At 40.5% G+C, this 27,244-nt stretch overlaps 1 protein-coding gene across 1 annotated transcript in view; it reads left to right on the forward strand.

Annotated features, from left to right (window-relative positions):
* The first annotated feature begins 11,331 nt into the window (after positions 1–11,331).
* The window catches only part of LOC122646502 (beta-glucuronosyltransferase GlcAT14B-like), a 31,843-nt gene continuing 15,930 nt past the window's right edge, over positions 11,332–27,244 (forward strand). The window contains exon 1 of the mRNA XM_043840076.1: positions 11,332–12,025. Within this exon, the coding sequence (XP_043696011.1) occupies positions 11,425–12,025 (601 nt within the window). The 5' untranslated portion in view covers positions 11,332–11,424. The remainder of the gene's footprint in view (positions 12,026–27,244) is intronic.

A 27,244-nucleotide genomic window follows, 5' to 3' on the forward strand; every position in this document is an offset into this window, starting at 1 on the left:
AAACTCAGAAAGAAATAAAAGATAAGATATTCTGATCAAGGTGCCCCATAGGCATAATCATCACACAAACACCCAGCACCATGAACCTCAGTCACCAACTCCGGGTCACAAGCACCAAATGAATCATACCCAAAAGAAGGAGCCTCAGAGCTCGCCACCAAAACATCACCTGCAATTACATCTAAAAAGGTTACGCAAAGAAGGGTAAGCTCCACTGAGCCCAGTGAGGGGATGGGGAACACACAAGCAATAACAAATAGTCCATGACATATGCATTAATTAACAAGATTACTCACTTAGCAAACATGTCTAAATCATTAGGTCAATGCTACTCCAACAATCTGGGAAACATTCGGGTCACTTTCGATTATCGCTGTGATGCAACCTCAATTATTGCTTTGGAGCCTATGTTTGTAAAAGTCGTATGCCACCCAGTGGCAGACCACGATAACCAATGATCATCCTTGACCTGGCCTCGCAACCTCCTCAGGCACATAGGGCATTGGTTACCCAAAACCTAAACCCCTGTTGGTAAGGGTCATAGCAAGGGGAACATAACCCTATCTACAAGAATACTACATGCTATTATCGTGTTGAGAGGTATTCCAGGTGCATCAATGTCCCATACCATCTAGTACTCAGGCACTAGCACAACATGACACATGATAGGCCAGTTACAATAAATGATAACAATATTCACAACTCACATGAACCCAGTGTCGGCATACCCCGACCATCGTATCTCATTCCACACATTACCAAACACACATCGCATATCACATAAACCCACATTCACATGAATTTGTAATCATAGTTATAATTATGCAATTATGAAGATGTGCATGAGACATGACATAATATAATGCAAAACATTCCCAAAATTAACTCAAACCTAAACCCACTCACTTAAAGGTTCACGAATCAAAGTTAGGGTTCGTCACCAGTATGGAACTCAATGCGCCTCACTGTGCATAATTATGTTACCTAGGAGGTGTACAAGAGTGTGTTATATGAAGTAGGAGAGGTCTCAAGGGGTCTCCCTCAACTTGCCTAAGTATAGGGCAATTTAGAGTAGGAGTGGTTGCATAGGCAGTTGCATCAGCAATTGCGACTGCCCTTGCGACCACTTAGGTATATTGCCCCCGGGTATGGAGCGGTTGTAGGGGAGGTTGCATATTTGCTTGCAACTGGCCCTGTGACCATTCCACTTACAGAGCCTAACGGTTGCACGATCGGTTGCAACCGGTCGTGCGACCGTCCAAAACATAGGCATCTAGGCTAAGGATCCATGCGATTGCACCAGTGGTTGCATCAGGCTTGCAAATGATTGTGCGACTGCCCAAGCATAATTGTTTCAGGGGTCCGACGGTTGCATGGGCGGTTACAACAACAACTTGCAACCGGTCGTGCGACCGCCCGAGTTCAAAGCCGAGAATTTCAAAGCAACACTTCCCAATTCTCATTCAACATGGATTTCTATGCCCCAAGGGCTTGGGGAAAGTGTCCTAGGGTATCTAATGATCCTAACAACCTATTCAACCAAGGGATTGATGGATTTAAAAGTGGATCCCTCTATGGACCAAAATTAGGGTTTTGAGATCAATATTTCCCGAATTCCTTCCACTTGGTTTCCAAATCATCAAGGGCTTGAGGGGGTAGGTATCCTAGAGTCTCTAGGGGTTTTAGAAACCTTATTTACCCAATGTATCAAGGGATTAGAGGGGTTGGTTCATCCCTTGACTCAATTCTAGGGTTTTGATGTATTAAATCCTAAGTTCTTCAAATAAGATTAGAGAGAGGTTAATGGGGGCATCAAGGGGTAGCCCTTAGCACCACATTGGATTATCTAATTAGCATGTTTAGAAGGCATTAACGGCTATAGGCAACACTCCTTTAAAACTTTCAAAAGCCTACATAAACATCTTCGAAGTAAGCAAGGTCACCAGAGTAAAATCAGTTCTAATAATGCTATCAAAACACATCAGCAAGGTTTGGGCCCACTTTAGAGGACCTTACACTCCAATTTGATCAAAGGTTTCTTCATATGAAATATATCCCTTTAAGTCTAATTGACAGATCAATTTGAATTACATCGATAAGATACGTATAGATAAAGTTATGGCCAAAAAAGTAGGCCGAGGTCGAGTGGTTAGCAGTTCTAGGAAGGTGCAATTATAGGGGCAGTTTTAACAGCAGCTGCAATCGGCCTTACAACCGCCTGCACCCAGAACATGGGTTTTCAGCCCAAGTTTCAGCCAAATTGATTCCCAAGGCCATTAATGGCTCCAAGGGCTTGTAGGGAAGGTCTCTAAGGTTCATTAGGGTCCCATTAATCCAAATGGCATCAAGAATCGGAGAATCTATGGTCTAATCCCATTTATCCACCTCAAACTTGGGTTTTAGGTGTAAATCCCTAGATTTTCATGGTTTGGTCGAATGGCACTTCAATGGGAGGTGTAAGGCTGTGCAATGGCACCTCAAGGGACTAATATCAAGTCCTAACACATGAGAATTGAGTCCCAGGTGGAATCTAAAGCTTTTTCGACCTCAAAATCCAAAAGCCTAAAACTAAGTAATAGAGAAATGGAGACGGAGAGATGGGAAGATCACTTACCACCAATGGAGGGAGCAAGAACAAAGGTTAGGTAAGCCCCCTTTGAGCTCTTTTCTTCTCATTCTTCTTCTTCTTTCTCTTCTTTCCCTCCTTCCCACGTTTTGGCTTAAGGAAAAAAAGAAATGAGCTAAAGACCTCATGCCCCTTTTATAATTAAAATGGCCCTTAGGGCCCATTTGGTTAGCAGCTGTAGGTCCTAAAGCCATTAATAGACAAGTTGGGAAATGAGGGCCCACCAATTTGACCCCACCAGGTATGGAAGGTTGGGGAAGGGGTCCACCATGCCCGGGGATACCAACTCATGGCCCAAATTACGAGGTAAATAGGTCCCATTGAATATACTCCATGTAGAGTATTCTAGCCCATGCGGTTGCAAGGGCTATTTTCACATCCAAACCTTCCTAGCCTTGGCTCAAACTTCAAGGGCTTCAAGGGAGGGTATGAAAATTCAACATTTAGGGTTAAAAGCTCACTTTTGGGTGGTCTCATCGCCCATTAAGGAGAAATTCCATCCGTTTGATCAATAAATCTATCTTTAACTGCTACAGCCCAAGGTCATCGGTGTCGACAGTTACTCGTGCCTCAACACCTAATATTAAAATTTCAAATTAACCCAAGATTTTGGGCACGGGTATAATAGATAATTTTGTCACCATCCAGCGCAGTCCGTTCTATTGGCCTCCCTGACACCATTACTACTAGTTCAACCGATGGAGCCCCCTACGCAGCTATGCCTCTATCCCCCGCACTCTAGTGTCCCTAAGCAAGTCACTGGTGAGTTTTCGCTCAATTTGATGATTCAAAGTGTTCGAAAAAATCACTTCTTTGACCTAAAACTATGTCACAGTCTCAGTCAAAGAGGGGCATTTTGTAGACAACTCATTTTATCCTTTCCCCCAGAGGTTTCCCGTGATGATGATGAGCACCCTCCAAGGCGTAGAACCGATGTATCTATAGATGTAGCGTAAATGTGCACTGGTTGAATCCATTTACCGATCGTCTAATCCCCTTATCGAAGCCAAAATCAAAGCCTCAGAGCCCTCCAAGATCCCTTGGAAAGGCTAGCCTTGACCCTGACTCCTTGGAACCAGCCTGGCCTAGTATAGAACCTGGCCTAAATAGCCCAAATCCTCCCTATCGACATCCGAGCTTAGGTCAACACTCAAAGACCCCAAGTTGACATTGACCCAACCTTCCATCGATATCGAGCCATCTCTACTCATTGTCGAGCAGAGCATGTGGGATAACCTAGAGGGGGGTGAATAGGTTACCACTAGTGAAATGTTGTCCTTTTAAAATTTTCTTTGAATTAAAACAAGATAGAGACAGAAATTGCACCAATAGAGGACACACAGAATTTATAGTGGGTTGGCTAAACTTAGCCTACGTCCACTCCTCTCAACCTTGAGAGAATTTTACTAGTTACTTCCTTTCAGTACAGTAGGTGGGAAGAATACCTTTACAATCATTTTCCATGGGATAAGAGGATCCCAATCTTGTAAGGATAAGAGGATCCTTGCAAAACCTAAGTACAGTCTAGGCTAATGCAACAATGCTTCATAAACTCAAAAGCATAAACTAATACAAGGAGAATAAAGGTAAGAGTTACCTAGGCAAGGAGTGTGATGTGTACTCCTTGCAAGTATCAAATGATGCAAATGAATGCTTGCAATGATGACCTTCTTCAAGACTATTCTTTAGAGTGCAAGCATATGAAGGTCTTTAAGACTTTGAAGTCAACCTTGGAATAGGCTTGATGAGGACAAGAAGACTTCAATAAATGAGAGCTTGAATTGACTTTTCACCTTTCACAAAAGTGTTAATTTGGATTGTAATGGATGAGTGAAAAGGTCTGACATGTTCTCTATTTATAGGCTCATTAATGGCCTTTAGAACATGTGCAAAATGTGTTCTAATGGATCTATTTTTTATCAATCCGATCGACCGAGTCCTAGCCGTTATAAAAGTAGTCGTTTAAAAACTAGCCGTTTGAGGGCAGTAGGACCATCCGATTGATGTTCGGTCGATCGGATCATCGTCCCACTTGATCCGGTCGACCGGATCATCGTTCCACTTGATCCGGTTGATCGGATCACTTATGGGAACATACCCATGAAGCCTCTACCAGATCCAGTCGATGCATGTACGAAGATCCAATCTACCGGATGCTCAGACCGGATCACAGTCAAGTTATGACTTCGATAGTTTAACTGCAGGGTTTGGTCTGGGGCTTTTTCCAACTAACTCCAAAATGTTTAAGAGTCAAGGAGGGTTCAATTTTGACCTCCTAAGGTCTCTAAATGATATGCTTTTTCATTTATTTAATGTAAATGCGCTTACAAGTATGCAGTGTTGTGTGTCTAAGTATATGCACACGAGCATCTCGAATCTTGAGTCGACTTCTTCATGTGATGTTCTTCAATCTTTAAAAGATTCTTTTCTTTTAGATCTTCACATGCCTTCGAGATCTTGATCTTCAATGCTTTGTCTGAACATCTTTACTTCGTACTATATATCTTCTACTCTTTTGACTTTATTAGCGCTGTTGACATATAGACATATACAAGACCTTGTCTGATATGTTTGTTATCATCAAAATAATTATGGAGATGGGGTAGGATTCCCCAACAATCTCCCCCTTTTTGATGATGACAAACATATGATTTGGTAACAATATAACAACAAAAAATAATGCAACAATATAATCAATTAAAGCAATCAAGTGCATTCAAAAACAATATTCACAAGTCATAAGTCATGTTCCAAATCATTTAAAATTTCTTCTCCCCCTTTGTCACAACAAAAAGGAGTAGAGAAGGCTCCCCCTGCAATGTAGAATCATATGTAGATAATATAGAACATTGAAAGTAGTGCATCATATAAAAAGTAAACCACATAGATAAAAGAGTTTAAAACAGTCAAAAGCACTCTCCCCCTAGAGAGGTGCAGTGTTCAAAAGTCATATCAAAAGTCATATCAAAAGTAAAGCAGTAGTTTGAAAATCATTACAACCTAAATTGTCTTTAAAAGGAGCATAACTAAAAAGCACTAATCATCTGCAAGAGGGGTAGAAATGTGGAAATGTTGAGTGATCATCCGAAACTGAATCATGATCTCCTTGTTGTCTCCACGAAGTGTTGCGAACTGATTATCAAAGTCCTGGAGGTGGGAATCAAGTTTCTCCTAGTATGTAGCAAATTTTGCCTTGGACACATATTCTTCATCCGCACTATTATCCTCATCAGACGCATCACTGTCAACAAAGGAGGAAGAGGCTTGCTTGTGCCGAGCTTGATGGGGAGGAGGAGGAGGAGGAGGAGCATTAGCTCCACTAGTAGGGATAGCCATCTTCTTCAAAGTAGAAGAATCAATTGCAGAAGGATTTGAAGTTGAAATTTCATCAGATAGATCAACTTCAAAATGCTTGAAGATAACTGTCAAGAACCGACTATGGGGAGGCTTGCCTTGGAGTCCCTTTCAGCAGCCAATTCCATAGTTTTCATAATCACATAGGGAAGACAAATTTGGTGGGTATTGGCAATGCACCAAATGAGATAGGCCTGGAAGCGGGTAACAGCATCTCTATGCCCACCAAGAGGGAGGATATTGTAGGTCAAAATCAAATTGACTACTCTAGGAATATCTCCAAGATGAGTAGCAGTGAGACACTTGGTTTCCCCCAATAGTTCTTGAAAATCGAACCATATACCTCATCAATATTCATAAACCTTTCTGGAGAGGTCTTGGTACGGAGATACTTGCGATCTCCAAAGTCATCCACCCCAATAATCTGGGCAAGCTCCACAGTGTCAAAAGAAATATATTTTTCCTTAACAAGAGAAGTGATGGTATAGTCTCCCTCAACTCCAACCACTTGGAGATTGCAATAAAATAGTTGAACTAGCCTAGTATAGGCTTTCTCTTAGGGATAGAGTATGGAATCCCAACCTAACATCTCAAAGACGGTATTGATTTCAGTAGGAAGAATATTGTTGAGTTCAGAAAAACTTACAAGCCTTTCTCTAATAAGCTTCTTAAGTTGAAATTGCTTCCACCAAATCGAAGCCTCTCTAGAGATGAACAATGTTCTATTATAAGCATCTTTCTTTGAAGCTACAGTTTTCCTCTTCTTTGAAGATTCTCCTCTTGAAGCCATTGAGAACCAGGGTTTTGAAGAAAAAGGAATTTGAAAGGTTTTGGAGAAGAAAGATGTGAAAGCTTTGAGATTTGATGGTGAGGATGAGTTTGGATTATCAAAAATGCAAAAATGTGCAAGGATTTTACAAGATTTTGCCCTAAAAACTCTAGGGAAGGGTTTTGGAGAGAAGAGAGAGGGGTTTTGGAAAGTTAGAAATGAGCCAAATGAGTCTCGATTTTGCTATAAAAGCAACTTTTTCACGATCCGGTCGACCGGGTGACTTAAAAGCCTCTTTTCAAGTCGGTCAGCCCCAGATTTTGATCATAAAGCCGATTGGGGCAGGCTCAAGGGATTTTGCTCAACTGAAAGGATTGAACATACCTAATTCGCGTCGAAGATCGCAGAAATGTTCTTCGGATAGCGGTTTGGTGAAGATGTCAGCAACCTGCTTCGCAGTTTCAATATGTTCGAGGACTACTTCACCCTTTAGGACAGTGTCTCAAAGAAAGTGATGTCAAACATCTATATGCTTTGCTCGTGAGTGAAGAATTGGGTTTTTACTTAGATTGATGGCGCTTGTGCTGTCACAGAGTATTTTGGAGGGATTAAAATGGAGACCATAATCTTGAAGGGTTTGACGCATCCAAAGGATTTGGGCACAACACTTGCCAGCTGAAATATATTCAGCTTCGGTGGTTGAGAGTGCCACACAATTTTGCTTCTTGCTGAACCAAGAAACCAGACAGGATCCAAGAAAGTGGCAAGTACCACTCGTGCTCTTACGATCAATATGACATCCAGCAAAATCAGCATCAGAAAAGCTAAGTAATTGAAATTATTATGCATTGGATACCATAGTCCTATATCAATTGTTCCTTTCAAATATTTAAAGATTCTTTTAACAACACTCAGATGTGATTGCATAGGATTAGCTTGAAATCTAGCACATGCATAAACACTGAGCATAATATCTGGTCTACTTGTAGTTAAATATAGCAAACTTCCAATCAAATCCCAATAACGAGTAGGGTCAACAGGGGTTCCACTCTCATCTTTTGAGAGAGTTATTGAGGTACTCATGGGAGTGTTAGAGGCCTTTTAGGAGTTAATATCAAATTTCTTTAGCAACTCTTTGATATATTTAGATTGATTGATAAAAATTCCATTTTCTGTTGCTAGATTAGAAGCCATTAGAATGCTCTTAGCATTTGCTTATCATAAAAATTTCAAACTATATCAAATGGATGTGAAAAGTGCTTTCTTGAATGGTTTTATTGAAGAAGAATTGTATGTATCTCAACCTCCCAATTTTGAAAACTCTTCTCATCCTGATCATGTTTTTAGACTAAGGAAAGCATTATATGGACTTAAACAAGCATCAAGAGCTTGGTATGATAGATTAAAGACATTTTTTTTTTATAGAAAATACTTATACCATTGGTCAAATAGACTCTACATTATTTGCTAAACGTAAAGGCTCTAATTTGATTATAGTACAAATATATGTAGCTGATATTATGTTGGGGTCCAAATTAATCATAGTCCAAATGGTGCCATGGGTGCTCTGTTATTGGGCGTGCATTTGGGGGGAGATTATTGGGAGTGACTCAAAATGCCCTGCCCAGATCCCAGCTCGGGAGAGGGAGCGATGCGCGCTAGCTGGTGTGCAATAAGGAATTAAAGTTGCACCTTCCCTCACAAGGCATCTTTTGGGGGATTGGCAAGCGCTTAATCCTACAGAGCACTCCTACTATCTATCCCACTTCCACTGATGTCAAGAGTTGTTTATCAATAGCCACTCAATGTTGACCTAACCTCTCCTCGATGTCGACTAGACCCAAGTTCCATGTCGATTCTGTGCAAATCCGAGAAACCCAAACTTGCCATGTTTAACTCTTATTTCGATTCTTTTTGCGACCAAGCCCAATGTTAGCAACTTAGATGCGCATTTTAGATTTTTTAGGCCCTAAGAAACTCCCCCTTTGGCAACAATCCACTTTCCCACAACCCATTGGCTATTACTTTGACCAAACACCCACAGTCGATGCAAAGATCGATCTCTCACCAACAATCCAAATCAAACCCAACACTCTTACACAAATTTGAGAGTGTACACACTGTTACAACCACACCCAGCCTAGACTAATATGAACTTTGCATGTAGGACCGGCATCAGAGTGATTGGACTTCATGTCAAGGCTACTTCCGGAAGTGTAGTGGGTAAGTTGTCTATGATCTATTTGGATGAGTTATACTTTGCAACATGTGTATTTAGATCATATTAACCATCTAGACAAAGTGCCCTCACATATACGAAGACCTCGGAGAAAACACCATGTCATTTGGACTTAAATTCAGTAATTTATGGCCTATGCGGATCATGCAAGTTGATCTTGCGGTCAATCGAATGCACAAAACGCACCATCAACTGCATAGGCTTATTTTGCCCAGTAAATGAAATCCTTGTGTGTGGACCCCACATGCTCGGACCTGAGACTTAACCACTAGTGTTCTTAAGTGGCATTTGACCTAATTAACCTATCCTAATCATTGGAACACTTAGATTAATGCTCAAATAGACCTAGGCATTTTAATGCAGTTAAGTCATTTTGGGCAACCCAACCAAATAGCCCCTAAGAACCTTATTCTATAATTGGTAAACCCTAGCCCTCTACCCTCATTTCACTCACTTCTTAACCAGAGAGAGGGCAGAAAACATGGAGAGTAAGAGAAGAAGAAAGAAGAAGGAAGAAGAAGAAATAAGGGGGGAGGATGATCATCTTACTGTCTCAACTCCATTTCTGAACCATTCTTGAGCTCCACCTCCATTCCAGCATTCTGAAGCTTAGCCCAACCACGGAGCTTGTGAGGAAGAAGAGAATTGAGCTAATCCCAGCTTAGAAACATCTCCCTTTGCTGCTTCCATCAATCTCCCACTGTGAGCAGTCTTTTCCCTCTGTATTTCCATTGTTTCCTCTTGGGTTTAGGTGGTGGATTGATTAATCTTAGCTCAGACCGTAGGCTTTTCAATTCTAATGATTGGATTGCTCAATTTGATGTTGGAAATGACTATTGTAATCTCCAATTGATCAATTCCTAGCCCTTTGATCAATCCACCATTAATGCACCTCAATTTGGGGACTTCTTGGATTGGAACCCAATTCTGTGAAAGAATCCTAATTAGGGTGAAAACCAATGACCAACAGTGACCCTAGGATGCTAATTTATATTCCCAATCGAGCTCCTGCAGACCCCAAATCCCTAGACCATTCACAACCCAAGCCATTGCTGAAAAACAACAAAAATGGCTTGTGCGGTTGATAGGTGTGGATGATGGTCCATTGACCGCACCACAGACCACACGAATGGAATCTTTCAAGAAAAAGGCTACTGCCTGCACAGATCGCACCTGTACAGTCGTACGGACCATAGCCCAGGGATGGACTCAGCTCGAGGCCTCAACCCTGACCCAACCCTCCCTAACCCCGGGCTTGAAAATCCCAACCCTAACCTCAAAAATTCCAACCAATGCCCTATTCGGGCTCAAGGCGGACTCGGATCGACAGGGCCAAACTTACACCCCTACAAGCACCTCGTTGCTTTTCGAATGTATGATACCCTTTGGCCGTACCTCATTGGTGTACTCCTCTATGCGTCTTAGCTCGAAAACACTCTCCCTTCTTTTTAAACAAAAACAGTTATACATTAGTTATACATTAGTTATACCATCACCATTACTTGCATTGAATAAAGCACAACTACCTTTATCAAATAAAAAAAAAAGAATAAAGCACAACCCTCGGAAACCATAAGTTCTAATAAAAAGAGGATAAACATTTAAGGACTGTGACGGATGATCTGATTTGAGCTTCAAAGCGATCATTTCCATGAAAGAACCTTCAAAACTTCAGATCTGCCAACCAACAAATTTCAATTCCGTTAATTTAAAAAAAAATAATAATAAAAAAAAACTAGTTTCAATTCCGGGGAGGTAGTCCATTGGCCTTTAAAACTAATCTTTTGCCTCGTTTTTAATTTTGTTGATGTATCGTTGTCATTGTTTCCTACCCCCACTCCCCTCTTTTTCTTTGTTATTTATTTATTATCTGCTCGGCTGCTATTCTTACTTAATCCAGTTCAGCCTTGCTCCCTATTTCTTTCGTTCTCGGCTTCATCTGGAAGCTTTCTCTTGTGCCCTAGCTTTTCTTACTTGTTAACGAATTAACTTAGGACCAATTTAATTAGTTCCATCTCTCAAACACCAAAAATTTTTATTTCTTCTGTTTAAATCAGACATTTTCTCTGGTAAGCATTTCTCTCCCTTTCGTTCTGTGTGTAACTCTTGTTTTATTTTTCTATTTGATCTTGAACATTTCTAAATACAGTAAATCTTTGCGTCTTCTTCTGTAACGCTGTCTAGAAAGACTTCGTTTCGTTTTATCTTTTCTTTTTTGAATTGAAGCAAATTCGTATTTGGTTGGTGATGGTTTCGTGTTTGCACTCCAGTCTACGGGCTTTACAGAAAAAATATGGTTCTTCATGAAAGAAAATTCGGCCTTTGGCTTAAATGTTATTCTTTTCCGCTTTTTGGGGCTGTCTTGCAATCCTAAGAAACCAGCAATTGCTGAAGAAGAGACCATTTCAAAATCTACCTTGATTGATTAAAGCAACTATGAGGAAAAATGCAAATCTTCACGCAGTAAGGGCATTTAGTGATAGGAAGTGGATTCTTCCATTCTTCGCAAGCTTGCTCGTTTCTGTTACTCTATTTTTAGCTGCAGTTTTTGGGATTTTCTCATCACCATATGCTGGAGATCCACTCTCTTTTGACTTCATTTCATCTGCACGAATGGAGGATTCCAGTGAGTATTATGTGGAATCGGATTTAAAGCGCTCTCTGGACCCATCTGATGATTCGAGATTGGAACCACCCAGGATAGCTTATCTGATTTCTGGGACAAAGGGTGATGCCCAGAGGATGAGGAGGACGTTGCAGGCAGTGTATCATCCCAGGAATCAATATATTATGCACTTGGATCTTGAGGCTCCTCCCCGTGAAAGGATAGAACTGGCAACGTTGATCAAGATTGATCCTACGTTTCGTAAGTTGGAAAACGTGCGAGTAATGGCTAAATCCAACTTGGTAACTTACAAGGGTCCTACGATGATCGCTTCTACCCTCCAAGCAGTAGCAATCCTGTTGAAGGAAAATGCTGATTGGGACTGGTTTATAAATCTCAGTGCTTCAGATTATCCTCTGGTCACACAAGACGGTCAGTATTTTTTTGTTTTTTTGTTTTTTGATACTTCATAGTGGCATTTTGTAGGTTAAGCTACTTCAATTGTCATCTTTTGTTGTCTGTGCTTAATTCTGAGAATTCCATGTTCAGGTTTTGTTGGAAGATAAAATGCTTTGACATAAGCTTCATAGTGGCATTTACCTCAGAAATTGTCCAAGTTGGTTGCTTTCTTATTAAAACATGGCACGGCTTTTTAACACTCATATGACATATACAACACAATAGAAGCCAAAATAGGGTATCAAAAACTGAATTTTGACAGAAACGCTGAAAGTAATCTATGCTGAACAGCATTCAATGAATTTTTGGGTGAAACGAGACAAGGAGACGAATTCTAATTTTTTGCCAAATAGTTTCAAGAACTCTAATGATGCTGAGATAAGGGCAGTCCTCTGCATTTGTGGGGACCACTTGAGCAATGTTATGGTCTCGTTTTCCAATTTATTTGATCCATAGTGGGGATAGCATTGGGGGCATTAGTGGAGAACTTAATATGCACCTAAATGTTGTCGTGTTTGCTCACCTCTTGGTGGAATAAGGATAAGCATTAACATTATCCAGCCCTCTTGAAGTTACTAAACAACTGAGTAGAAAAAATTACTGAGGTTTTAATAGGGATGGCAAAAGGGCGGGTTAAATGGGGGTGCAGCCCTGCCCGGATAATGTTTTACTTAATATTGATCTACAACTTGTACTGTGATTGTCACATTTTTCTTTTGATGCATATTGAGTTTCATTAAATAATGGAACCTTGTTATGTAGCCTAAGATACACAGCTGAGATATGGGTGTACTCCATAAGACTGAAAATCATTCCATAAATGGATAAACTATCAACTGGATTGTTTTCCTGCAGTGTGACATGAAATTTTTTCTCACTGAAAGGCGTCGGGGGAAGGGGGGAGGCTGTTAAACACTATGCTGTGGGGCTACTGGGATCCCTTTCTATCTCTATCCAATGCCCAAGATGATGGGGGACTGGAAAGGAGAAAAGAAAAGCTAGGAAGAAATCAGAATTGCAGGGGGAAAAGAGAAGAAACCAGAGAAGAAGAAGAAGAGAAGAGGGGGGGGGGGGGAAGGAGGAAGAAGCAATAGAAGAAGAAGAAGCAGGGAGGGGGGAAGGAGTGCACACGCACACAAACTCACTTCAATTCATTCTTTCATTATTTCATTCTGTTCAGCATTCCTTCTCAAAATACAGTCTTTTTAAAACTCAAAATCAAAAAACAGAGAAGAAATTAACTCCCTAACAACTGCTTCTACAGCAATAACTGCCCCCTAATAACTACTTCTACAGCAATAACTGTCAATAACTCTAAAAATAAAAGATAAAACATAAATAAACTAAATGCAGGGCTGGTAGGGCTTGGGCTTGGGCCTGAGATGGTATCCCTTGGAGTATCTAATTGGGCCTGGGCTAGGGCTAGTAGGAGCAGCCCCCAAATGTCTTGCATCAACTCCCCCTTGCTTTAAAAAAACTGGACCTTGAGTTTGGATAAACCTGTAAAACCAGTCCATGTGATGCACATCCATGCCGTTCAAAAGCTCCAGTAATTCACGAGAAGAGGAGATGAAATCTTGAAACAGCACGTCCTCTCAATATTGTTGAGTGGAATGTCGAAGTCATACGCCATTACTGTTGCAGCATCTCCAGTGTTGTTCGTCATTCCAACTTGGGATAAGATGGAATAATATGGAACGATTGGTTGTAGCAATCATGAGGGTAAAGGGGTTCAATGGATGTTATTGTAAAGAGGAGAAGGTAGTTGTATATGAGTATTTTGGAGTTTTGGCTTGGGGTTTCAAGAACAAGGAAGATGTGAACAAGATTAGAGAACTTAGATAGGAGAAGAAAGGTAAGAGGGGAAGAGAGACTGAAAAGGAGAAGAATCCGAGAGAGAGAGAGAGAGAGAGAGAGAGAGAGAGAGAGAGAGAGAGAGAGAGAGAGAAATCTCGCAAGAGGGTGGGGAGGAAACATTCAGCCACACAAGAAAAGAAGAAGAAGAGAGATTCACCCAGGTTGGGCTTTGATACCAATTGATGGGGGACCGGAAAGGAGAAAAGAAAAGCTAGGAAGAAATCAGAATTGCAGGGGGAAAAAAGAAGAAACCGGAGAAGAAGAAGAAGAAGAGAGAGGGGGGGGGGGAAGGAGGAAGAAGCAGTAGCAGAAGAAGAAGCAGGGAGGCGGGAAGGAGTGCACACACACACAAACTCCCTTCAATTCATTCTTTCATTATTTCATTTTGTTCAGCATTCCTTCTCAAAATACAGTCTTTTTAAAACTCAAAAAAAAAAACAGAGAAGAAAATAACTCCCTAACAACTACTTCTATAGCAATAACTGCCCCCTAATAACTACTTCTACAGCAATAACTGTCAAATAACTCTAAAAATAAAAGATAAAACATAAATAAACTAAATGCAGGGCTGGGAGGGCTTGGGCTTGGGCTTGGGCCTGAGATGGTAACCCTTGGAGTATCTAATTTGGCCTGGGCTAGGGCTAGTAGGAGCAGCCCCCAAATGTCCTGCATCACAAGGTTTCATTCTTTGTCATAGAAGATGAATCTTAGTATCTATCAATGTAGCAATCCTTGCCAATTCCAGAATAACGTTAAGAATTGTATCGTCTATGTCATAATGCCACTGCTATATGGTGTCTCTGAATTGGTTTGGGTTTGCTGTATTTTTTTAACTTCAAGCTTTGTAATTTCATAGGGGATGAGGTGTCTCGATACGTCGAGTCTGATGAAAACATTGGCTTTTAGTGAGCTGAATTTGGTTCACACCAGGCTGAAACAAAGAATTGTTAGGCTTCCAAAATGGCCAAAGTAATTTCCTTAGGAACTGCATATGCTGAATGGAACTCACTGTAAACTCTGGCGTTCTTGGTTCTTGGATACTTCAGTATACCAGTAATCCACAAACACTATCTTTACTACATAACCTTTGAGTTTAACTTGAGGATGGTTTCAGACTTCTAACATAGATAAATCCAAAGACATTCAACAGAATAATAATTGCTAATTGAAGTTTCAGCGCACATGACGCAACAAAAGGAGCTTCTATGGGAAATCAGAAAACCATTGATTGCCTTTATGATCTTGTAAGAAATTGTAATGTAGAAGAGGTTCAACTAAGAACCACTCAACAGTAGGATCGTTAATAGTTGCAGCAGATCATCAATAATAGAAGCAAATCAGAATTAGAAGGTAAACACCAAAATAAAAGGTAAAAAATACTAGGTAACCCAACCAGCAGTTTGGTGTCAAACTTGGATTGAATGGAGCAGGCAGTGAGGAAAACCTTTGCTGGAAATCACAGCCAATTCCAATGGCTAGGTTGAGAGATATGAGGGTGACACCAAAATAGGCCTACAGGCCAAACCAGCCAACAACTTGGGCTCAAATCTGTATCGAGTGGAGGCCCTGATGCATGTGGTTTGTGCTCCAAAAACTCAGCAGATTCTGGGTTGGAATAAGGAGATATGCCAGCTTGAAGTCTGCAACAAAACCCAGTGTTGCAACAGCAACAGCAACAGCAGAACTGTAACCGTAGGATGTGTGTAGCCTCCCTTTTTACAGCACTTGGAGTATTGGAGAATGGTTGCAACCTTCAAGGATCTTCACAGCAATTGTAGCAGTCAGAAAAAACAGCACAGCATTGTTGATCGAGTAGGGAAGGGAGGAGGAGAAAGATAGAAGAAGAAGGGGGTAGGGGGATGGGCTTTCTCAGCCCTGGGTCTCTCACCCACAGCTATCCCAGCTGTTGAAACAAGGATTTACTCCCATAACTGAGTGCAAGGATGCCTCAAAACTTCATTCAATAATTCATTAAATCGTTGGGGGGGGGGGGGGAGCTCTAAGGTCATTACATAGTGATGGGTAGCTATGCTTGCCTTACAAGTAAGAGAAAATTAGAAACTTGCAAGAAAAAGGAAACAAACTGAAAATAGAAACTTCTAAATAAAAGTTAAACCTACTTTCTAAATCTGAAATTAGAAACTAAACTTAGCTAAGGTTGCTTAATAGACAACCACACAATATCTAAGAGAATAATTCTGAAAATAGAAATTAAATTAAACTCCTAAATCCCACACATAGACAAAATTGACTATTCTAAAAAAGTCTTCGCACAATCTGGTATTGGGACCCACGGGATCTTCTAGTAGCATTCTCATCAAGGCAAATATGGGGCTGTGACACTGTTCGTGTGAACAGTGTTTTGGCCTCTTTTTCTTCATGTTTTGTCCTACATCACATTCTGTGCCTTTATGATTTTGTATGACATTGTGAACCTTGTAAGGCTGGCAGGCTTAGCATGTCATGCAGTTAGTTTTACTGAAGGGATTATTGTTTATTGAAATCAGGTTGGTAGGCTCAGCAAAGTCATGTGGATGGTTTTAGTGAAGGATTATAGTTTATTGAAGGCAATTCGAGCACAATGCCAATATTGGATCTGGAGTCCTTGAAATTGCTTTACTAGCTTGCACCAAATAAGTGAATAACTTACCCTTTGAGGTTCTGTGATTTAGATTTTCCATTTATAGGTGTTTAAAACCCTGGATTTTCCACATACCTCTGTTTTGCTTGACCCAGTATCTATTTAATTATTTCATGGAACCACTGCTTGTTTGAGTTCTATTCAGGAACCTAGATGTGTTGATTAGCCCAAACTGGAAGAAGTAAACTCCTTGAGATCAAGTCTTTCATGTGAACATCCCATTTTCCAGATTTTTACCCTCTGCTACTATTTTCTTTGGAATCTACGCTTTTCTATTATTAAATTTTAATTGTAAAAACTTAGAGAGACTAGAATATGTTGAGATGACACCCATCGTTCAAAGAGTTCTGGCTGTAGTTGACAGGAACTTAGAGTGATGCCTCTTTTATGGGGGGCTATTTAGTGGCAAAAGAGATCTTGAACTATCAGAAAATCCTGACTGTAGACTCAATTGGTTGACATGCTGCATCTCAATTGTTTTGCTCCCACTCACCCACAGGTGGGGACATGCGCCAGGGGGGGGCATGGAGATAATATGGCAAAAGGTTGGCTGGGTGGCCCGTGCACCTATGCTTTGTTGGGTGGTTCATCGAATTGTTCCACATGAAAGGATGATGTGGCAATTCCACCGCATTGGATATCTTAGGAATGCTCTGGATTGGTCACATGTCATGTTTCAGCTTCAAACTCAATCATTTACCATCCCATGTAATGGCATACTGATGAGGACATCTCTCAATGATTTATGCAACCACATGTCACTTCATTATGGCTAGATGACCAGCATTATTTGTAGTTCTTTTTATTATTTTTGTATTTTTATTTGGAGCCAGAACTGTAATGTATTCATGTTGAAAGGGTGTTATTGCTGGAGAAGTAATTATTAGGGAGTTATTTTTTTTTTTTTTTGAGTAAATTACACGGACCTCCCGTGTATTTTTGACAAATACCCAGACCGCCCCTACTTTCCAAATTTTATTACACACAGCCCCAGTCCATTAGTGATTTAAGGTTAGGTAATGGTTTAATTTGAAAATCGTATTTTTATTGACCATACTACCCTTGAGAGGGTTGATGTTGCCATTTTGCTCTCAATGAAGTTACCTCCATCTCACAAAAAAACCCTAACAACCTCCAAATCTGATCGCCGCAGTTCCAGATTTGATAATGACCACTGAAATCAGGGTTTCTTCAAGAAAGGAAAAGAAAAAAAGATATACAGAGAATGAAAATAAATTGTCAACTCTCTCGATGTTTTGCAGGTTGGTTGGTCGTTTGTTTAATTGAAAAGATATGCAGAGAGAAAAAAAAATTGATTGAACCAGTTTCTCTGCAATCTGATCGCCGCCATGTTTGAAGATTAATTGCTTCAATAATTTTTTAGGGTTTTATTTGCTTCCCTCAAAAACGAAAGCAACAAACCCTCTTCTTTCCCCATATTCAAAAACCCAAAATTCTATCCTTCTTGTTGATGATGCTTAATTGCTCGCTTGAGTTTCTGGGTTCTTGAAAACTCCGTGAAATTTCCGTATTGGAAGCTAAAATGAACTAGGGTTGTGTACCTTTTTCTGAATGGTGAAGAATTTTAGGGTTCTGAGCTTCGTTTGGGGGTTGCTTTTTGTTCTGTTCTGATTGAAATTAGGGTTTTTTGTAATTAGAGACTGAAGGAACAAAAGAAGGGAAAATTAGGTATTATGGGATTTTGAGGATGGATCTGAATTTTTATATGGGTCTACCATCGATCCTAGTGATGAGCCAGTCGTTATGAAGGAAGGTCCCATCTTGAGTATAATCCATACTCTCCATCATATATTCCTGTTTCCCCAATTGTAGAAGCTGGGCTAGAACCTCAAAAGTGATGATTTAATAGATCCAATTGATCATGCACCTTACTCTCCTATCTATGTGCCAGCCTCAACCCTTGAGCATGATGGTGAAACTTTGGATCATAAGGATAGTAACCATATTGAATATGTCCCATATTCAACTTTTTGTTCTAGCGTCGTTCTCAAATCTGATCGCTGCCATGTTGGAAGATTAATTGCTTCAAACTCTTTCTACTTCTCTCTTCTCTGGTTTCAATTAATCTTTTTTTTTTCTTCTTGGGTTGAGTTTTGATTTCAAATTTCTCAATGATTTTGCATCTGTTATCTTAGAACTGTTCAGTTCTTCATAGAAAGGAAACAATCAAAAGGTGTTACAGACAGAGAAAAGAGACAAAAATGGTGGACTGTTCACCAGACGAAATCAGGTTGTGGTGCCATGCTTCTATACGGTTTCCGAGGCCGAAGCTTCTAGCCCAGAATATCACAATCTGTGGGCGATTTACCCAGAAGACCACAGTGGACCGATGGTTGCAGCGGTAGTGGGGCGGTGGTTGAAGAACAAGTGGTGGGTCCCACCTTTTATATTAAAAAAATAAAAAAACATAGTAAAGTGTTGCTGGTAATGAGTTTGAAGCTATAATAATTACGGGTGAAATTGTCAACTCATCTTTTTTTCTGATGACGTTAGCATCAGGGGGTATGGGAATATTTGTCAGAAATGCAAGGGAGGTCCGTGTATTTAAGGCTTAGGTCAGGGGAGGTCCGTGAAATTTACTATTTTTTTTCTTCTATTTTGGGTTTAAAAAGACTATTTGGAGATGGAAGATAAGACAGGAAGGAATGGAAGCACGAGTGATTCTATCCAATTCTTGGAGTAAATCCAAGATGGAGTGAATCCAAGATGGTATGAAGCCAAGACAATCTTCTTTCTTGTCTATCTTTTTCTTCTTCTTCTATCGACTCCTCTCTTTCAAACTCATCTACAGCAAACCATCCCTGTTTGATCCCCCAAATCCATGGTTGTTTATTCCATCATATTTCCTCCCGACCTCAATTTTCATTTCTCAACAGCCTTCCGTTTGTTATTTCAAGTTTTCAACTACAACAGCCCACAAACCCCAATAAATCATACTTGTGGCTCGAATAGGACTGGTTTGTGGTTTGTGGTTTGATGTGGTTTCTCAAACCTGTCTTACATTACAACATACCCTCTCAGGTTTGTCCATGCACCCCCTTGAGTAGTGCATGCACACTTTTCGTAGCCCTAGATTTTTCAGTGCTTTTTTTGCTGCTTGGAAAACTCTGGTTTCAATCATTTACCCTCCCATGTTATGGCATACCCTCCCAGGTATGTCCATGCACCGCCCGGGGTGGTGCGAGTACACTTTTTCGTAATCCTAGTTTTTTCAATGCTTTTGATATGGAACCGTGGTCACAAAACCCGATTCGGGTTTGCTATGGGCCCACTCAATCGTTAAGCAACTGAAATAATAGGGATGATGGAAATCTGGTAATTATATGGAACAATATAGGACCCCATTCAAGCTAACAATGGAATTAGACATGTAGGTAAATATAATTTAAAGTTCAAGGACTATCTTGGAACAAATTTATAAGAAAAGGACAAAACATAATTAATATAGTAGAGAAGGGTAGTTTCGGAAACCAGCCTTAAAAGCCCTGTTTGTTTAGTAGATAGTATGGAGTGGGATTGTTGTGGGAATGGGACCCACCTATTGACATGGTACTAGATCTCAAAATTGTCTCGGTTTCGCCAGGTTTCGAGACGAGATCAGTGACGATACAGAAAAATGACAATATCTCGGTCAAGATCTCGGTGTCTCATTGAGATCTTGGCACTTATCTCGGTCTCGATTCGATTCGATACCAAACCAAGCTATAAAAAGGCACCCTCTCGGCGAGATTTCAACCTCAACTCGAAATCTCGCCTCTGTCTCGCCTCTCTCGCTTTGCTGTGAAGGAAACACTTGGAGGTGAAGAGGATTTTGGTGCCTTTTTGTTTGGCAAATCCAACCTCAACTGAAGATTAAAGCTTGGAGACTCAAGATTGAAGCTTCAACATCAGGAGAGGGAGCTACATTGCATCTCAAGAACAGTTTTAAGTACACTTGTATTTGTTTAATCTATATCTCTTTCCAAGTTTCTAACAATTATTAACAAACTGTCAAACCATCACCATGTATGATTATGAATATGATGCCTAATGCTTAAATGGTTTATGGTTTGATGTTTTTTAATTCCTAATGCTTATGTAAGTTGCTAGGGTAGACCTTACATACACCGTAGACTCTCAACCTAGGGTCCGAAGTCAAGTACCATTTTGGGTTTGAAGTTGTAAAAACTAATGATCCACTGTGTTTAGAAGACCTAAAATAGGGTGGATGTCATGTTTCAGCACCTATCTTGGCCATATGGCCACCGAAACCAACCATCGAGTAGGGTCAGAAAAAAATGTAAGATCTTGCGGAGATCTCGGTATATCATGGGGGGGAGGGGGTTTGGGAGTTGTCTTCAACCCCTCGGTTAATAGAAGAAAGAGTAGAGATTTGCTACGAGGAGAACTCCCACACAACAAAATCAATCAAGCCTATACTTTGGTACCAGATTCACAGCTCTTAACTCCATGAAATCCAAGTGAAACAGCCCTTGAATCATCCAAGAAAACTACCTGAAATTTCTGCTGGTGGTAGAACAGAAGCCAGGCCTGAAGTTCGACTTGTAAATTCCAGTTCAGACAACTATTGGGTCTCGGATTTGGCAACCCCTAAATTTTAGCCTTCATAGATAGACCTCCAGAGGATTCAATCCCAGACTTCAGGACTTCCAAAGACGGTAGGACAGAATAAAGTCACAGAGAAAGGAAATAGAATAAAAGAAAGAAAAGAGTAATGGGGAAAGAAATTCCACAGAAGAAGGGGAGGGGGGGGTTCACATAGACCGCCACACAGGCCTCACACCATTTAAACTCAATCTTTCAATTCAGTATCAAATCTTAAACTTTCAAAATGTAAGAGGGAAATAAAAAGTACTAACTAAACTCTAAAATTGAAATATAATGGAACTCTACCACTACCTAGCCTATTCAAAGTAAAACAAAAGACTAGAAGATAAATCCATATAAATAAATAAACTACTAATATCCTACTAGACCAAAGACCCAAATTTTGACATGGTTTTTGATTTGGGTTCTCAAACAGGTTCAGTTTGGTCCAAGGAACTGTTCCTGCATCAATTCCTCTGTTGAGAAAAACTCACCCACGAGTTTTGTAGAATGGTAGAAATAAAAGCACACGAAAGTTGCTAGCTGCTCCTTGTCTGCAACTTGAAGAAAATCCAATATATATGACGCTTTGGGGGTACATATGTGTCTTGAAATATGTGGGGAATAACAAACTCAATGTGTAGAACGTGCATTGCTGTAGTAACTTTATTGGTTCTCCACCCACAATAATCTTCCCGTCTCCCTTGATCGTTACTTCTTGTCCCACATCCGAGTGGTTTTTCTCTTGTGTTGACCCATTCGGCTCGTTTTGTGGCTGCATTTGTCGATATCACCTTCGACTCTTAGTATATTTCTTCAACTAATCCTTGCGGAACGAATGTTGGAACATGTGAAAAGGCTGTAGGGTGCACAAATTTCTGTCACGATCAACGACACCTTTTAGTTCTTCCAAGCACTTTCGATCCAATTTAATAATGCGGTTCAAGGAGAATCAAACACGTCACAATAACCACCATCACAATACTAAGAAACGGATAATTTGATGAATACATCATCCTTAGACTCAATGGCGATCTGATTGGTCTTTGGTAGCATCTCCATTCTCCACCATAGATTGCGAGACAAAATTGTTGCCTTGCCCTTCATCAATAAACAAAATAGCAAGCTTTCCATTGGGCAAGCGAACTGTAAACTTGAACATTAAGGAAACCATGGCCGGGTTTGTTCTGATACCAAATTGATGCGGAACCCAGGTCACAAAACCCGATTTGGGTTCACTATGGGCCCACCCAAGTGTTAAGCAACTGAAATAATAGAGATGGAAATCTGGTAACTATATGGAACAATATAAGACCCTTTTTAAGCTAAAATGGAATCAGGAAATGTGGGTATCTATAATTTAAAGTTGAAGGACTATCTTGGAATAAACTTAAAATATAAAGGACAAAACAGAATTAATATAATAGAGAAGGGTAGTTTCTGAAACCAAACCTTAAAAGGATAGTATCGAGGGGGGGGGGGGGGTTGTGAGTTGTCTTCAACCCCTCGGTTAACAGAACAAGGTGGAAAGAGTAGAGGCTTGCTATAAGGAGAACTCCCACACGATAAAATCAATCAAGCCTGTACTTTGGGACCAGATTCGCAACTCGTAACTCTATGAAATCCAAGTGATAGCCTAGCAAAACAGCCCTTGAGTCATCCAAGAAAACTACCTGAAATTTCCGCTGGCAGTAAAAACAGAAACCAGGACCGAAGTTCGAGTTGGAACTTCCAGTTCAGACAACCATTGGGTCTCAGATTTGGCAACCTGGGTTGCCCTAGGGTAAGTAACAAAACCCCTAAATTTTAGCCATCATTGGTAGAGCTCTAGAGCATTCAATCCCAGAGTTTAGGACTGCCAAAGATGGTAGGACAGAATACAGTCACGGGGAAAGGAAAGAGAATAAAAGAAAAGTAATGAAGAAGCAAAAGAAGGCGGCCTCATATGCAGCCACACAGGCCTCACACCACATAAACTCAAATTTTCAATTCATTATCAAATCTGAAATGTCTGAAACTTTTGATGCTTACAACCATGCATTTAAAGAGGGAAATAAAGACTCGTAACTAAACTCTAAAACTGAAATATAACGGAATTCTACTACTACCTAGCCTATTCAAAATAAAACAGAAGACTACACGATAAATCCAAATAAATAAACCACTAATATCCTGCTAGACCATAGACCCAATTTGGACCCGGTTCTCAAACGGGCTAAGCTCAGTCCAAGGAACTGCTCCTGCATCAGCTTTGTTTTGCCACTTGGCAAACTCTGTTTTGGCTGAAACTTGACATGTGAATAACAATCTGACATGCCACATGTAAGAAAATATAGAAATATTTCATTTAATTCTGCATTAAGGGGAAAGTTCATTTTCCAGTTTTTTATTAAATTCAGAGTCTTATGCTAAGAAATAACCATTCTTTGAAGCTGTGTTTGTTTCGCAGTAAAATACTTTGCAAGATTTGTTGAAAATCAATACAATTTACCAATACAAAAACTGTATAAGAATTAGAAAGGGGGGGGGGGTTTGTTTTGTTGACATGTGTTAACAAAACAGAAAAATAGGAGAATGCTTGAATGATCGATATGATCAAACAAGCCATATATTTATAATGTGAAGAGTTACATCCTAATGACAATAATACCCCTAGCATAGCCGACATAACTAGGCAGTACATAAACATAAAAAATAAAGCAGTAAAAAGACCAGAATACCCCCACGGTATTCTGATTTACATTATTCAACACTCCCCCTCAAGTTGGAGCAAAAATGTCAATCATGCCCAACTTGACTAAACTAGGATGAAATAGCTTTCCAGATAATCCCTTGGTGAAAATATCGGCAAGCTGATCAGTAGACTTCACAAAGGGAACACAAATCAGCCCTTCTTCCAATTTCTCCTTGATGAAATGCCTATCCACTTCAACATGCTTGGTGCGATCATGCTGTACCAGGTTATGTGCAATGCTGATTGCAGCCTTGTTGTCACTGTACAACATAGGAAGATGAAGAGGAACACCAAGATCTTGTAGCAATCCTTCGAACCAAAGTAACTCACAAATATCTTGTGTCGTAGCACAAAATTCTGCTTCCGTACTAGAATGAGCAACCACATTCTGCTTGATGTAAACTGGCTGTCTAAAACCAGCCGCAGGTGTAGGGATTCTTCCCTACACCAGCCTAAGTAACCATCGGGTAGGTGTAGGGATGATTCATCCCTACACTAGCAACAATCGTGGGGATTTTTAGTATTTGTTTTATTTTTATTGAGTTGTAATCTAATTAGGATTCCTAGTGCAAATCTGAATCCTAATTAGAAGTCCTATGTTTTATTTTTATTGAGTTGTAATCTAATTAGGATTCCTAGTGCAAATCTGAATCCTAATTAGAAGTCCTAAGTCCTAGTTAGCATTCCTATTTTGAGTCCTAGTCCTAGTTGGCATTCCTATTTCTATTTTGAGTCCTAGTCATAGTTAGGATTTATTTTATGTCCACCTTGAAGGCTATATAATGTAAAGAGCTCCATTGAGCCCCCACGATTTAATGAAGAAGATTATTGCTTTAATGCATTCCACTTGTCCGAGATAGGTCAGTGTGAAGGTGAGGCTGAGATAGCCTTCACTAGTTCACTCTTTTCTCTCCTTCGAGTGCATTCAAGTTTGTCAAGTTTGTTCTTGCCGATTGTGTGAAGGTTCAAAGATTAGTTACTGAGATCTGTTCTCGGCCCAAGGATCCATCCAACACAAGTAAGCTTTCATCCCAATCCCCTAACCCTTCTTCTCCTATCCGTACCATCAAACCCTAACCCTCGAGTTCATCTAATCCTCCATTACGCCCTAACCGATTGCATTATACCCAAGCGATTCTGGTTCTGGTTTTAGTTGGATTGACATCCATCCTGGAATTACATTATTTGGTATCAAAGCCTAGCTATGGGTTCTCCAAAATCAAGTGATCCAACCACTCTACAAGAATTTGAGATAGTCAAGGTTTTATCAAGATGTGAAGACCATCAAGCAACGAGTTGATGTACTGTCACAACAAGGTCCTACTTGCACCGCCACAAAGAAATATCACAAACTGAAGCTTTGCTTCATACACTAACAACCGACATCCACGTAGGTTACCACAGAGGGTTCCCACACTACGAACACACAGGATCAATAACAATTCTACCTATGAAGAAGATGAAGATCACGATGGAAATCAGTATTATCGTGATGATAAGCATAAGGTAAAGCTGGATCGAAGGAATATAACGGGAAACATGACCCTATTGCATTCCATGATTGGTTGAGTGCTCTAGATGACTACTTCAAGTGGTTTCGGTTGTCCGAAGACCGAAAGATGCAGCTGGCCACGACTAAGTTAAGCTGGAGGAGCCGAAGATTGGTGGCGTACACATGAAGACAGGTTGATCCGTCGTCACATGGAACCAATTACTTGGGCAGCTATGAAAGAGATTCTCAAAGAGAAGTACTTACCTCCTTCTTATCAGAGGCGTTTGCATGATCAACTGAACACTATACGACAAGGTACCTTAACAGTTGGGGAGTATATTGATAAATTCAATGACTTACTCTCACGTACGGGTGTAGATGAGAATGATGACCAGCTTATATCCCGTTTCAAGTTGGGATTGAGGGTTGACATTAAAGACAAGATAGGCGTGGTTGAAATATATAATTTGAATCACTGTTTTGAAAAGGCCATGGATGCTTGAAGATTTAATCAAGGCTGCCCGCGAAGATTCACACGGCAGTCCGGTGATATTAGGAGAACCTTTACTCCTAACAGATCTAGTGGTTTCCCTACCCGAGCTCCACCAACTACAGAGGAAAAGGGTAAGGCCCCCATGGGTAGTCAAACACCTAACAAGTGTTTCCATTGCCAACAAGATGGTCATTATGCAAGGTACGCCCCCAAAGAGGGAAGTCCAATTCGGTGATTGCAGCCATGGAAACTAGTCCGGATGTCCAAGTTTGTGATCCGCAGTTTAATGACAATTGGGCCGTTAATGCTGCTCTTGAAGGAGAAGACTATGATGATACTTTGGAAGATGAAATTTATGAGGTAAATGTAGTAACTCGCATTCTCGGTTGCCGAATCTAAAGGAGAGGACTGGCGCGACATTGCATCTTTTATACACCGATGGATAGCGGGACAGCAACAGCACAAGTGATCGTGGACAGCGGTAGTTGTGTCAACGTGGTTTCCAAAGCTTTTGTCATTGAAGAGAAGCTTAAAGCTGAACCTCACCCACAACCATACAAGGTATCCTTACTTAATAATGATACTTTAGAGGTTAATCAGCGATGCTCAATGCCACTCAAGATTTCTGGTTACGAGGAGAATGTCGGTGCGATATAATTCCTATGATTCGATGATGTCTTACTTGGGAGACCATGGATGTATGATAACAATGTATTGACGGGAGGTACAAAAAATCAGTGTTTCTTTGACTTCAAAGGGAAACCACTGGTTCTCAACCCCTCAATGTACCATTGATGAGGCCAAGGCTTAGAGCTGCCCGGTGAAGCGACAACAGGTCTTGAAAACTATTGACAATAGACAGCCAATGAAAGGAGGGTCAAGCAGCAAGGCACCACATGCTAGTACTAGTACTACTAAAGTACAACCCATGGAGCAACGAATTCTGTCCCCGCCTCACCGAGAATTCCTTACTACAAGTGAAGAGACGGGGTTGATACTAGCCACGATCACAAGAGCAAAGTGTCACCAACCCCTACCACTATTCATCCCAAATCCATAAAAGATCCGCTTGATGATTTCTCGGATCTAGTACCAGACGATCTTCCGGATGAGTTACCTCCTATGAGGGATATTCAAGATGCCATTGATCTAGTACCGGGTTCGGTGCTACCAAATCTGCCCACTTATCGTCTCACCCTCACCGAGCATGCAGCTCAAGAGACAAGTAGATGACCTGATTCGCAAGGGGTTTATTGTTGAGAGCATGAGCCCATGTGCTGTTCCAAGATTACTTACTCCAAAGAAAGATGGTACATGGAGGATGTGTATTGATAGAGGGCGATAAACAAGATCACCGTCAAATACAA

Source organism: Telopea speciosissima, chromosome 1 (assembly GCF_018873765.1).
Source record: "Telopea speciosissima isolate NSW1024214 ecotype Mountain lineage chromosome 1, Tspe_v1, whole genome shotgun sequence".
NCBI lineage: Eukaryota > Viridiplantae > Streptophyta > Magnoliopsida > Proteales > Proteaceae > Telopea > Telopea speciosissima.